This window comes from Punica granatum, unplaced genomic scaffold, assembly GCF_007655135.1.
Source record: "Punica granatum isolate Tunisia-2019 unplaced genomic scaffold, ASM765513v2 Contig00406, whole genome shotgun sequence".
Classification (NCBI taxonomy): domain Eukaryota; kingdom Viridiplantae; phylum Streptophyta; class Magnoliopsida; order Myrtales; family Lythraceae; genus Punica; species Punica granatum.
In genome coordinates, this window is record NW_022204322.1 from 29,097 (window position 1) to 44,264 (window position 15,168).

Sequence of the window (15,168 nt, forward strand, 5' to 3'; positions counted from 1 at the left end):
CGGCCGGTTCTATGGGTTTCCTATTTAATGTAAAAATTGGTTGGTTGTGTAAGGAATTGAACTCATGACCTCTTGCTTTTCATATTAGCATACTACCAACCAAGCCACCACCACTTTTTTGTTCTTTTAACTCTACTTTTAAGTACTTATTAAAATAAAATATTTATTTTGAAGTAAGAAATATTAAATATAGATACTTTCTTATACTATTGTTATATTTCTTTAAAATCATCATACTTTTATCGTAATTATCATAATTTTTTTAATAATATAAATATTTATTTTATTTTAAATAAACGAGCGGTCCGACCCATCGAACCCCCGGTTGGACCCATAAACCCATGACCCCGTACCCCTTCCGGTTCATCATCCGGTCCGGTTCTGATAACACTGTCAACAACCTCAGCAACATAACCTACAAGCATTCTTTTTTCTTTTTCTTTTTTTCCCTTTTTTTAAAATTTTCTTTGAATTATTAAATAATATTTTTATTCTTGAAAAAATAATTTTGATGGAAATTCAAATAGCAAGACTAACACACACCGATCATGACACCTTGAAGACAATATTAAATATACAAATGAATTAGGATGGAATTGATAATGTAATCAAAGATTGAGGACAAAATATTATTTTCCAATTAGGATAACCAGGTCAAAAGGGCAGAGTGTCAACTTTTCTATTGAGAACAGAGTGGAGTTTCAGTTTTTTTCTTTTCTTTTTTAAGAATGGGGTGGATTGTTATTCAATAATACCTCAAGGGAGGGGAGCGTAATATACCCAAAACAGAAATAATTGTATCAACAAGAGGGATTAGACAAGGAGATCCATTATCTCCTTATCTTTTTCATTCTTGTAGCTGAGGCACTATCTGTTATGATCTCTAATGCTATCTCACAAGGGTCTTTGAGAGGAAAAAAGATGAAGTCACTACTACAGAATTAAGTTCTCCCGGCAGAAATTCGCGGCAGCTGTGAAACTGCCCTTTATTACTTGCATTTTATGGCGGTTCCGTGGCGGCTTTACTGCTGCCGGGAAAGAGTTGTAGTGGCGGCAGTTTTTCCCCTTTTAACGGCAGTTCCTGTCCGCCAACAATTGCTTTTAGAAAAATACAAATTAATTTCATTATTGGTGTCCTCTGTCACGCTCTTACAGAAGGAAATGGTCCCGTCATTTGCTATGGCCGATGGCCATGTTGGCCTCACCGGCATCTCCTGACATTCATCGTCTCTCTCCCACTGTCTCTCTAAATTAGAATTGTCCAGTTATTTCAGAGATTGAGTAGAAGGGAGACTAATTATCAATTACTGATCAAGAAGCCTACTTTTGCAGGTAGTAGTTTTACATTTTTCCTTGGAATTTTATTTCTAACTTTCTGTGCACTCAATGTGTTCGTGGAATTGAATGAATTTTATTACTGATGAATAATAATTTTTTTACATGCTACAACTTCATGCTAGTTCACCAATTCATGTTAGTGGTTCAACTATGATATGATCCTTTTTCTTTTATAAAGTCATTTATCAAGATTTAATTTCCTTTGTGATTCATTTGTAATAAATCATCTAGATAGATGAATGCAAATAGAATTAAATACCACTTGCATTTGAATCCGAATATGAGGTTTGTTATATTGTTTTCTCGAGCACAACTGAGTTGCAGCTGTTGTTTGCCTCAGGAAAATGGCTCTTTAACTGGTGCTGTTGTTGCTGTCGATGATGTCTTAGGCTTTTTCTAGAGTTCTCTTCTTCTTCTTTTTTTTCCTTCTCTTTTTCATATGTTTGCTTGAATATCTCCCACCTTAGCTTCTGTTAACTAGCTGCAAAAGTGGAACTTGAATAATAATTTTGTTGATTGCGTTTCTGCAACCCCATTTGAAATATGGAATCCTTTCGTGAAGAGATGAGTAATGTTGCTCCGTCAAGATGTATGAGTTCTATGAGTTCGAGACACAAAAATCTTCGAGCAGTGTTAATACGATATATGAGGTAAGATTTTTTTTTTCCTTTTCTTTTTCTGTATCTTCTTATAACAATTATGATTTGAGGACTTCTTGTGTTATGTAATAGGAAACAAAAAGATTAATGTTAACCCTCATGAAGAATTGAACAACGTTGCTTCTGATAAATGAGGTAAGACTTTTGTATTCTTTTTTTGTAATTTAACTTTGTCCATTTCTTTGCAGGACTAAATGGAGTCAAGGTCTAGGGTTCCGTACTTGGTGTTTAACGGTGCTCTTAAGTGTTAGTTATACTTTTAACTTTTTCCATTTCTTTGCTCCATGTAGTTGCTGGATGAACAAATTAAAAGTAGTTAAGTGTATCTGGATGTATAGCCAAGTTGAAATCATATTAGACATATTTTGGATATTTTGTAAATAATATATCATTTTGTTGTACTAAATATATATCCGAAGAAATTCGGTTTGTTTATGACTGGTTGTAACTATTTATAGCAGTTGATAACTATTGTATGATCCAATAGAAAATTGTTCGAAAGATCAGCCAGCGTATATTTGCAATTTGATTTTTCTGGGCTCTTACATCTAATGGCAGCCAAAAACTGCTGCGAATACTGCCGCAAAATGTGACATCTTACGGCAAAAGGAAAACTGCCGTATGAATGTGCAGCCTATGAACTTTCCCGACACCAAACTTGCCGTCAGCTTCCAAAACTGCCGCTAGTGCATCTCGCGGCAGTTTTTGAGGATTTCGCGGCAGATTAGGTGTTATTAACTGAAATGTCATAGTGAGTGAAGCTGCCAAGTTGTAGCACATTTCTTTTTTCGCTGATGATTCCATTTTTTTATGGAAGCCACAAGGAGTAATGAGAGGAGCTAAGGAGAATCCCGGAGATGTACTGCAGAGCTACGGGACAAAAGGTCGATATGGGTAAATCCTCATTAATCTTCAGCTGCAATACAAAGGAGGAAGTTACAAATCATGGGACAGTTGTTGGACATTGATGTGGGGGCCAAACCAGGTAAATACTTGCGTCTACCTACTTAATGGGGAAAATCAAAAGCTGAGGCTTTGAGTTGTATAAAGGGAAAGGTACTTGGGAAGTTTCAAGGATAGAAACAAACCAGTCTTTCTCGAGTAGGAAGAGAAGTTTGATTAAAACTCATATATTATTTACTCTGAAACAATAACTTATATTTTGTGTAATTTTTAAAAGATCGCGCTAGAAATGATACAAAGTGTAAATATGATTTTTTTGAGTAATTAAACCTAAACTTTATTATATTCTTGCCTATTTTGGAACCGTAGCAACTTGCAACTGAAAAAAAGGTAAAGAAAGAAACTCTCGTCTAGAGAAGATATTTTTTGGTGCATACCTTGGTATCTTGAAATTCAACGGACCCTAATTAATTCAGTTTGAATCGGGTCGGCCCGCTAAGACATAAAACTCTCTCAATCCAAGAATTTTCTCCATTCCTAAAACTTAAACCCAAGACCTTAATTAAGGGGGATAAGTACCGAACCGTTTGAATTAAGCCTTGTTGGTTGTCTAGAGAGGATCATGTTCATATCTTATTATGAAGTTCATATGATAGTTGTAACCGAAATATGCGATAATGTCAATGATAAAACAAGCAAAAATAAACACGAAGTTTCATACAAATATATATTCTGTCGCAACATGTCATTTCAATTAGGATATTCCATCAGCATTTTAATTAATTTTGATGAAATTTACTTCGATTGAGATACACAGGTCTTGGGTGTAGTATAACTTCAATCAGTTGTTGGCCATCAGGTTATCGGATGAAAACAGGTTCTCTTTAACCATTCAAAATTGTTTTATCACAGTGTTATCGGCGTTAATGATATTTTGACATGATTGATGGGATCAAATGACATAATAAAAGGAAATTTGACTCAAATAGGAGCCCTAATGCATAGCAAGGTGCTTATACGGCAGCATTGATGGCGTTACTGCATCCATTCTTGTCATCGAAGTACTTGGACCACAGCACCACGCCTCTGTATTTCGACGATCTCTTGATGGGTGGAAGTATCAAATTCATCAGCTCGTTCGGCCGGGATGTACCCGTCTTCGGCTGCATCTTCACAGGCAAGCGGAGGAGTATCTTCCTAGCCTTTATGAACGCAGCCCCCTTGTCCCGGGCTCCTAGCAGGGCGTTTTGATAGCCTGGGAAAAAGGAGCATGTAAAACTGCCGTAGAACCGGATCCATACGTAATCAAAGAGCCCCGTGCCATAGAGCTTTCATGTTTTCATCGTATGTCAAGATGCCGCACAGGGGGAGACGCCGAGGAGCACCTTATTCCCCTGAGTGCTGTAACCAGACAGGAAACCTGCCAGGTCGCTGTAGAAGTCTGTGGGAGCACCCGCCTCTAAGGTGAAATCGATACCATCAAGAACGGCCTCCCGCAGGGGGCGGGAGGACGACTTCCCGCCGAGGTAGCTATTCCACAAATAGTCCGCCATGTTTTTGGCATCGTCTTTGGATGCCAGTGAGTAGTTCCCGTCTGTTGCGCCATTGGAGAGGAACACCTTCACGCCCTTACTCTGGCACTCCCGTATGGCTGCTTGGCACCCCGAGGAGGAAGGACCGCAGTGACCAGCAGTGAGGTTGAACTCCGGTTTCCGGCCATGGCCAAACTGGTTGAGGAAGGCTATGTTTATTGAAGCATATTTTCTGGTGGCGCAGGCCTCGGACAGGGTTCCCTCATCGCTATCTTGGCCCCAGTAGACTCCTAAATCACCTCCATAAGCGGTCTGAAGGAACAACGCGACCATTACGAGGGGGAGGAATAGTGGGGTATTGGTTGCCATCTTTTGTATCGCAAGCGATCGACTGATCAATCAGATGAATTTGGGTCAATTTATAAAGTTCCTTGCATTAATTTATGGTTTGTTTTCCCCTAATTAAAGATTTTCTCGCTAATGTCTGTGATTTCAATGAGAAAGATCTTTCTCCCAAAAGTTCAACTAAATTCGTTATTGTACTATAAGACGAGGTCATCAAAGAGGAGTCACCGAATCAAAAAGAGTATAACATAGTGATGCACGCTCTCACTTAATAATTAAGAGATTTCAAATTTGATATTCAGTGAGATTATTTATGTTCTTTTATATTTATATTAACTATTAGGATTTTAATTTCATTTTTTGAGTGAAAAGAATTTCTATTTCATTGTAACTTGATCATCGAGTTTCTCTCATCAGAAATCAATCATTACAATATATACCAAAGTTTTCATAAATATAATTTCGAGTGACTTTGCATCAATAAGGCCCGTAGGTGTTAGAAAAGGCAAGACAATCAAAATGAGATCACCGAAGATTTTCTCATGAAAAAAGGGATCACTACGTACAAGATATACTGATGTTTGTCCGAATTGAATTTCAGGATATTTTGCTTCATTAAGGAAAGGCATTCGAATCCTATCTAGACTCTGCCTATTAGCTTATACAGCAAGGCTATGTACCAATCTCTTTTTTCCCAAAAAAAAAAGAGTTCTAAAGAAATTGCTTCAAACTAACGTGTATTTATTTTGTTTCGCTTCAGACTAACGTAGATTGATTCAAACGGTTTCGCGTTTGTTTTTCTTAAGTAATATTTCAAGTTCGAGTCTTGTGCATGAAAGAATTTACATTGAGACAACTTTACCCCTTAGAAGGCTGACTCGACTCGAATGAATTAGTTAGAGCCCACTAAACTTACGGATACTAAAATTTACACAAAAAAAAATATCACTTCAAGATATCTTAATGGTCCTTTAACATTTTGTTGGGATTTTCTTTTCGCACAAACATTTTGTTAGGATTGGCACATTAAAAGCAGGAAAGAGAATATATAGTGACCACAGGTTGGAGTACTTCCAAAATAATATGTGAACTTTCCATCTGTCCTCTCTTTTCCTCTCTACAGTCAATCCAACAAACCCTAATTTCAGCAACCTTCACCGGTGCGTCCGCCTTCGGGTGGGCGCATCCAACACCACCGTCACTGGGATCGGATGACTGGGGCAGTCCTCTCTCTCTCGGCAGTTTCGTACTCGATGGTTCTGTCCCTCCTTCCTCAGACACGGAGATGGTGTTTTAGGGATTTTGGGTGTTTCAATCTTGTCACCTCAGAGACGCAGTGGCTGGTTACTCTCGCCGACAACCTTCAGATGTGGTGGCAGATCTGGGTGGTGGGCTCGCCGATTTTTCATAGACCCAATTCCAGACTCGTCTGTGGCCTTCCGCGACAGTCTCCTCCTTGAAGACGCTCTCGGTGGGCTCCTCAACATCGGTAGGCTCACTACAGGAATTCACTCCTATAGTGATGGCAACTGAGACAAAAAACTCCATCCCCACATGATATAGAGATGGACCTTTTCGTCGCAGAAGATTCTCTGAAAAAGACTTGCTGCAAAATAGTGAGACGAAATTTCCGTCTCATCCTTGATCGAGACAGAAGTTTGAGAGGGAATTTTCTGTTTCAACTTGATAGATGGAATAAACCATCTCAATTTTTATCTCACGATTGAGAAAAAATGAGAGACCGAGTTTTTTGTCTCGCCATTAGAGAGGAAAAATTTTGTCTTTCTCTTTATCTTAATCCTTGATACCCAAATCCGTAGAAAAATGTAAAAGAAAAAAAAAAGGGGTTGCCCAAACCTGGAGAGGCCACAGGCTTTTGTGCGGCCATCACTTACACAAGGGGTGCAATGCACCCTGTCTCTTTAATTTTGTGCATTTCGCAATCGCGGAAACTCGAATCAAGGTCTTCATCTTAGCGCACATGCATGTTACCACCTAGACTACTCTCATTTATTGTTACCTTTTAACATTTCATTATTTTTATTATACATGTACAAGTTTTCATTCTAAAACTAATATTTATTTTTATATTGCTTATTTGTTAAATACCACCGACTGATTTTATATCTCCACTCTTATTGTAGTTCGTACCTTTTTTTCCTAAGAGTTAATTACCTAAAAAAGCACGACATTTGCACTTTTTTGCTATATATAGCACGACTTTTAAAAAATAGCATAGAAAGACACGACATTTGTACCTTTTTAAAAAAAATATAGCAGGACCTTTAGAGAATAGCACAGAAAAACATGACTTTTATACTTTATCCCCAAATATAGCACGACCTTAAAAATAATCTAGAAAGGCACGACCTTCAAGTTTAACTGCGCTTCTAGCACGTTAAAAAAGAAGATCGAGCCTAAAGGTCATGTCTTTTTGTGCTATTTTTTTAAAGGTCATGTTATATTTAAGAAAATGTAAAAGTCATGCAATTTTTGTCATACTCTCCAAAGGTCGTGCTATATTTGAGAAAAAATATATAAGTCATGTCTTTCTATGGTATTTTTTTTAAAGGTCGTGCTTTTTTAGATAATTAACCCGTTTTCTAATAATATTTATCTCTTGTTTATCATTTATTTATCTACAAAACTTATAAAGTACAATCGATATTCATCATATTTATTTTGATAATATTTTAAACTTTGATATACTTTTCTTATATTTCATATTTGTATACCTTGCCATTTGTGATGTCATTTACAGTCAACATTAAAACCAATAGGAGCAATTAGTAACTTGTTAGATGCATTTACTATGCAAGTGATTTTTTTTAAGCGTGAAATCCTAAGAAACTTTCGGGTTTTAGAGAAGAAGAGGAAGAAGATTCGAAATGAAAAAAGGGGGAAAAAAGGAAAGATAATTATTCAAATTTATAAATAGTATCTAGATCATAGAAACGAAAATTTGACGGAGAAATTTTCATCTCATGTGGATAGAAATGGGAATTTGAGACAATTTTTTTTTGTCTCATTCCCCTCGAGACGAAATTTTCCATCTTGTGTTTTGTCTCAAGCTAGAGACGGAAAAGGAGACTACATATTCCGTCTCGCATCAGTGAGAGATATAAAATTTTGTCTCATCAAATTATGAAAAGAAGTTTTCTATCTACTAATATGTCTCAAAAAGAGATAGAATTTTACGTCTTGTTTTCCGTCTCAAAGTTGCAACGCATATTGAGACGGAAAACCTCGTCTCACCGAATAACGAGATAGACAAATTCGTCTCAAACTAGAGATGGAAAAGCATATAGACTTTTTCGTCCTCAGATAGCGTGAGATGCAATTGAGACAAATATTTCCATCTCTTCATAGTTAGAGACGGAAGTGGTCGTCCTCGTGTTCTTCTCGTAATTTTAGACGAATTATGAGACGAAAATTCCCCCCTGTATCATTGAAATAGAATTTTCCGTCTCAAATTCTTTTTTAGCTTGAGACGAAGACATGCTCATCTCAAATTTCCTTCTCTACTTGGCTTATTTCCTTGTAATGGCTCCTCCACAGTGGGCTCATCAACAATCTGTGGCAGAGGCGGTCTTTGACGGTGTCCCGATGATCGTAGTAGGCCTCCTTCCCTTCCTATCCATTTTTGTGTTGTGTGTGGTGTCAACCTCCCGCTCCCTGCCAGTGGTCGCACATTCTCCCCCTCTAGTAAGATCTAGGGCGAAGAGTGGAGTCGTCAGCCTGCGTTTCCCCTAATTGGTTTGATTTGATTCGACCCTAAACCGCTCCAATCCAATCCAATCCAACTTCGGTGATTCCGAGCCGATCCGATCATCCATTGCTTACTGTCATCTCCCCTGCCTAGCGCCGCCACTTGTCTGATTGACCCTTCCCTCCCCTCCCCTCCAATGGCGACTTCTTGTCTACGGCTTCTCCGACCCTATGATATTATCCTCGCCCACCTCGATACGCAATCTCACTGCCAGTCCTTTAGTCCTACTTCCTGACTTCAAAGACGACTTTGCGGCTTGCCTCTTCATGTTGGTCTTTACAGGTCTCAGCTCCCCTATTGTGATCGCTGGTTTGAACTGATCAAGGGGCCTTGAGCTTCCTTGGTTTGATCACTTAGGGATTAAGTAGACTAATTATGTCTATTGGCTGCAATTGTAAGTGAGATCTTGCGCTCGGATACCAGCACGAGACATCCTGACTATCCCACTTTATTATGGAGTAGAATTTCATCGTGAATTTAGGATGTTCTCCTTCCTGATTACTATCGGAGTCCATGATGAAATTTTAGTTACTAAGTAGTGATCGAAGCTCACGATTCAAGATAGCAAACTACAATTGTATTCGATCATCTCTTTTTTTTTTTTTCTGATTTTCCTTTGTAGTTTGCCCCTATGGATAGACTGTTTGTTCCGCTCTTGTAATCTCCAATTGGACATTTTACCTTGTATATATTTTAGTTGTGGATTAATAAAGGATTCACTTAACTACTTGAGAAAAAAAAAGACCACAGGTTGGAGCAAAAAATATCCTGTTAATTTTCATTTTCGGTGTACATAATGGGCCAAAAACCAAGAGCGCAAATTAAACAACGCAAAAGACGAGAAACTGAAATGCCCCTAAAATATCACCTCACAATAAATAGAAAAGATTTGAGGACCTGAAATCTTGAAAGACTGAGTGTCGCCCTTCGAGCAATAACAAGCACAAACATTACCTTCGCCATAAGCGTGTCGTCCCAAGAGTACTTCCCAAACTTCTACTAATGTCAAAATGTAGCTTGAGAATAACTAGAGCATACCAACCGGTGCCAAATCATGGTTAACTCCACTTTGTCTTGTTCTATCCAAGAATAGGGAATTATGGTGGGCCAATCGCCATCAGAGATCGGCATGGATTCACGCAAGAGGTTGGACTTGTCGAGCCCCAGTTGGGAGTCAGGGCTAGGGGAACCCCTCCGATGAGCCAATGGCTCGGCAAGCCCTAGCCGTGGGTTATGGGGCTCCAGAAGCCCCAGTTCTGGCTACTAGGGCTCGGTGAGCCCCAACCGTGGCTTGTCGGGCTCAGCAAGCGCTATGTTATGGGAATTAGGGCCTGTCAAAGCCCTAGTTGGGTGTTGAGGCTCATTCAGACTCGAGCCTCAGCCGCAATGCCGGGAGTTCAATAGGCCGCCTCCATTTAGGGCTTGGGCCTACCAGCATTAATCAGCCCAATTATCACCAGCCAGGAATAGGTAGCGTTATATAAATTTTGTTCTACCAATAACTGTCACATGGATGAACTCCTATCTCTTAATTAGGTTTGCTTTAATGCATGCATACATTAAAAAATATTCATGGGTGTTGACGAAAGAACAGACGACAAACATGGAATTGATACTAGTGTTCAATCTCGTGCAATGCACGGGTTCGTGTTCATATCTTTATATTTTGTAGGAATAATAATTATTATAGTTTAAGATATTAATTTACTTATTAGTATTAATTTTATTATTGAAAATAAAAGTCCTCAAAAATCAATTTTTAAAAATAATTTTCAAAAAATGCTTTTGAATACTTCAATAATAATTTTATAATCAACGCTCTTATTAGGTCTTGTAAATTTATTTAATTTCTTTCACAATTTTTGTTTGTATTATATATGATTATATTATTTTATGTATTTTTATTGTTATATATTATTTTCCTACTTATGGAATCTTTCTTTTGGATAAAGATTGTTGTTATTTTACATAATGAGACATTATATGCGTTTTTTATATATGTATATTAATTCTATTTTTCATATATATACTTTTTATATATTTCTTATTGTTCTACAATTTATTAAAAGGTGATAATTTCTATGATTCATTATTTTTATTTTTAACACGTTAAATTTTACTTTTTAATATGCTTGTACATATATATGTGTAGCTTTTATCATAAATTATATATACGTTTCATTAATTTTAGTAGGACTATCAAATTTTTTATATCAACTTCTATAAGCTAGGCTCAATTTTTATAATGTCAAGTTAAACTAATTGTTTATATACATTTATCACTTATATATAATTAAGAAATTTCAACAAAGATTTTATGTAAATTGTATTTAGTAAGAAATTTTGGTACATGTAATTGCATTTATCAAATACTTTTAATTATTATTTTTTGTTTTTTAATTCTTTCCATATTCTATTAATTTTATTTTAGTTATTACATAGTGAGTAGGAGATTTAGATACATTAATTGCATTTATTAAAATTTTTAATTATTATCTTTTTTAATTTTCTTTTTCCATATTTTAAAATTTTATTTTAAGCATTTATTATGTAAATTTTAGTTATATATAGATTTGAGAATTGAAGGATCTTATTTATTATTAGGACATAAATCAAGCTATTTCTTTAGTAAGTTTATGTCGATGCAATTCATTGCATCGATTAATGAGAATTGAAGAAGGGCAATAAAATCTAACCCGATATTTACATCTATATATAAATCAATGATAATCCTGACCACAATTAAAGTGAATCCGTTATGGTACCACAAAAATAGAAATAAACATATACACATCAAATTAAATTCCATGTGTAGGTTATTCCAATCTAGAGTCGTTTCCAAAAGTTTTGCTACACATGAAATTATACCAACCATTTCCCACTTCCCTTTCCTTAAAATTTATGGTCTCTACACTTATGACGACCCACATTTTCTAACTTTCCCTATTTGATTTCCCTTGTGGTCTTTAAATACAATCCCTCCAACCTCTTGTTGTGGCAAATTCAGTATAACTTTCTCTTATACTCTCATCGTACTCCTTTGGTCATATCGCCATGCAATCCTTCGTAAGCATAATCTTCTCTCCAATGGATTCTCATCGACTGTCTTTGCTCGTGTTGTCCATGGTTGCGGCAGTTACAGGACTCGACACAAATTGGCATGATGCTCATGCAACGTTCTACGGGGACATGAAGGGTGGAGAAACCATGCGTAAGTCAAATAGATGCTATATGATTACGGCGGTTTCACAATATATTGACGTGGAATTTTAAAAATTAAATGAAATATTAAAAATAATAGAAATAGACCAGAATGGAGGGTCGAGGGAGGGGAGGGAGCGTGGCCGCCGGCGAGGCTACGATCCATCAAGAACCCACTGGATTCTCAATTTGGGGGTCGGTTTGCCTCGCCACGCCTCCAGCAGCCTCACCGAGCCGGCTGGTCCTCCACCCCAACCAAACAAAATCACCAGTGCTCGTTTTGATTTTTTAGTATTTGATTGTCTATTTTCAGATGCCATGTGAGCAAAAAATGCCACACGGAATGAGCCACGTGAGCATTTAAATGTCAAATTAATAGTTTTGCTTTTAAAAAATGTAATGTTGTCATTTTTAAAATCAAAATTCAAACTTTTGATTTTATTTGAGAAAACTCCTAATGTGGTCATTTTTTGGGCAAATTACCCAATTTAGAATGATGATGAATAATCTGCTTGTATTTGAACATTAACATTGTCGTAATTGCAGATGTATGTCAGCCTGTCAGGTCTTAAGTGTACTTTACAATTTCATACCATGTAATATATAGATCCAAGTCTGGAGCACACTCAATTGGAAAAATATCTTTTTCCGAAGGGAAGATAATTATTTTCCAGATTTCTGCTTTTGTTTTGTCCAAAAAATGAAAATAAAAATAGTAATAAACATCTTCAAATATATTTTGCTTTTACTTCTTCTTTTTTTTTTTTGGTTGAGGAAAGAAAATATACTTTTTACTTAAATAAAAGAATTAAAATATGGAAATAATTAAAGAACTGAGACCCATTAAATTGATTTTTGATTGAATTTCTAACATATATACTTTGCGAGTTGTATATTCACAGAAGGAGCTTGTGGCTACGGAGATTTATTCAGGCAAGGGTACGGCTTGGAAACAACTGCCCTAAGCACTGCCCTCTTCAACGATGGCCAAGCTTGCGGAGCTTGTTTCGAGATCGTATGCGCCAACAATCCTCAGTGGTGCATCAAAGGGGCCGGGTCGATTATCGTGACTGCAACCAATTTCTGCCCTCCGAACTACTCGAAGCCTAACGATAACTGGTGCAACCCTCCACTGAAACACTTTGACCTCTCCATGCCCATGTTCACGAAGCTCGCCTACTACAAGGCTGGGATCACCCCTGTCAAGTACCGGCGAACCCCGTGCAAGAAGCAGGGAGGGATCAAGTTCGAGTTCAGGGGGAACCCGTACTGGACCCTTGTATTGGTGTACAATGTCGCCGGGGCTGGAGATGTGACGAATGTCAAGATCAAGGGGTCAAAAACTGGCTGGATTCAGATGTCGCGGAACTGGGGCCAGAACTGGCAGACCGGGACCATCCTGACGGGGCAAAGCCTATCATTCCAGTTGACCGACAGCGACCGGAATACTGTTGAAATCAACAACGTCGCCCCATCGAACTGGCAATTCGGCCAGATTTATGATGGGCGGAAGAACTTCTAGGTTAATTAGCTAGCTAAGTGGTAGTTTTTCTGAAGCTGATGTTGAACATTTAATATGTATTATGGTTTTCTTCCGGTGAACGGTATGTTTTAGATTATTTGTCAAGAGATGAGAATTTTCCCACTTCTGGTGAATCAGCAAAAGTGTTGGGAGGTTTATCATGTATACTGCTTCTGCATTATAAGAATAACCTTTTAAATTTCTTTCAGTGTTTTCTCTTTTTCATTTTTACTCAGTATCCGCCCTTCATTTCAGGGTAATGGCGAAAAGGAACTTATTGAGAGGATTTAGCGGTAACTCTTTTTCTTTATTACTTCGATGGAGGAATCTAATTAGGAGATGTAGACCTAAGCACTAAAATTTGTATATTTGTGTATTAATCGGGATCATTAGGCTTCCGGATACCCGGAAAAAAAAAAAGGGAGATTCTATCAAATACAGTAAATTCACCTTGCACTCTATATTATGGCTTGAGTAGTTACCATATTATAAAGAGAGAAAAAGATAACTTTTAGGAAAACGAATAGAAATAAAGTCGTGAAATTTTGGAGGAGCAAATGGAAAAAAATTACACAAAAAATCGTGAAATTTCTGGTTGTTCTTAAATTCATCATCGACTTATTTTTTAAACCATACTTCTAATTTGATGGGTGGCATTTCTACATGAACAATTTCGAAAATATTTTTTTTTCAATTGATGGGTGACTCTTCTACATGCCAACATTGTTCGTACTAACTAACGTTAAAAAAGTGCAAATATTTCTCCAATTCTCAGATGGGTCCCGTGCTCTCTCTCTTCTCTTTCTTTTGCCTTCCTCATGCCCTCATATTGTCTTCTCTCTGCTTGACTCTTGGCCTTGTCCTCAACTTCGTAGCTGCAGGTAGAGGTCGAGTTTGCTCGGAAGTTGCTGCTCTTGTCGCATCAGCCGGCAGAGACGAGAATCCAACGACGGGAAAGAACACTAGGCGTTAGAATCCGCTGGTGTTGACGAGTGGCTCAGGCTCACTCCTCGGGTTTCAGCACCCAAGTTGAGTTCGCCAATGGTGGGATTGTTGGGGGGTGGGTGACCGGCAGAGGAGTTGTATGGAGACTTGATAGCAGGGAGAGGGACACGAGAGAAAGGGGATGGGACCAATTTGAAAATGTAATGAAGTTCGGAACTTTAAAAAAAAAAGGTATTTAGCTAAAATGGCCCATGGTTTGTCCGTTTTGTCAAATCTATCATATACTTTTTTTTTGTTAAATCTATCCAATGGTTTACTTTTTGCATCAAATCTATCCCGGCGTTATCTTTTCCGTCGACATCTAACGGCCGTGCTGACGTGGCGCCTACGTGGCAAGTGTGGCCCACTATCTCTCCACGTGCCACGTCAGCACGACCGTTAGATGTTGACGGAAAAGATAACACCGGGATAGATTTGATGTAAAAAGTAAACCATGGGATAAATTTGACAAAAAAACATGGGATAAATTTGACAAAACGGACAAATCATGGGCCATTTTAGGTAAAAATCCCTTTAAAAAAATAGTAGGGATCCTCATCATCAGATGGATGAAAAAAAAAAAAGAATTGTACAAGATGATAGATATGAAAATGAACTAGAAGTTGACGATCGCATGATCCAAAAGATAATTTTATGATAGATTTGAAACAAATCAAAATCCACAAATTTTTTTGTGTTACTTATTAATTTTTTTTCTTTTTGATGAAAATCCAAAAAGAATTAAGGGGGCAAATTCTACAATGAAACACCAAATTATGTTTTACGGTGGAATGCTAGTCTTTTTAGTCTTTTCGATATTAAAGACAACATTTTGACCCATAGATTTTTCAATGACGTTACCAACCCATCGGATCACATATAAAGTAAAATAAAAGTGGAGAACCGTTTACGTGT

At 37.4% G+C, this 15,168-nt stretch overlaps 2 protein-coding genes and 1 long non-coding RNA gene across 3 annotated transcripts; 2 read left to right on the forward strand and 1 right to left on the reverse strand.

Moving 5' to 3' along the window:
• Nucleotides 1–738: 738 nt before the first annotated feature.
• On the forward strand, nucleotides 739–3,783 carry LOC116190252. Its single transcript, XR_004152630.1, has 3 exons — nucleotides 739–1,988; nucleotides 2,070–2,132; nucleotides 2,815–3,783. It is a non-coding gene; the product is annotated as an uncharacterized LOC116190252 (long non-coding RNA).
• On the reverse strand, nucleotides 3,762–4,937 carry LOC116190251 (hevamine-A-like). The gene is made up of 2 exons (XM_031519918.1): nucleotides 4,286–4,937; nucleotides 3,762–4,155 (listed from the first exon to the last, which is right to left on the reverse strand). Exons 1-2 carry the CDS (start codon nucleotides 4,799–4,801, stop codon nucleotides 4,135–4,137), a joined length of 537 nt encoding a protein of 178 aa, XP_031375778.1. The 5' UTR covers nucleotides 4,802–4,937; the 3' UTR covers nucleotides 3,762–4,134.
• Nucleotides 4,938–8,275: 3,338 nt separating this feature from the next.
• LOC116190255 (expansin-A23-like) lies at nucleotides 8,276–13,269 on the forward strand. The gene is made up of 3 exons (XM_031519921.1): nucleotides 8,276–8,322; nucleotides 11,669–11,757; nucleotides 12,650–13,269. The coding sequence occupies exons 1-3, from the start codon at nucleotides 8,276–8,278 to the stop codon at nucleotides 13,267–13,269; spliced, it is 756 nt and encodes a 251-aa protein (XP_031375781.1).
• Nucleotides 13,270–15,168: the final 1,899 nt, after the last annotated feature.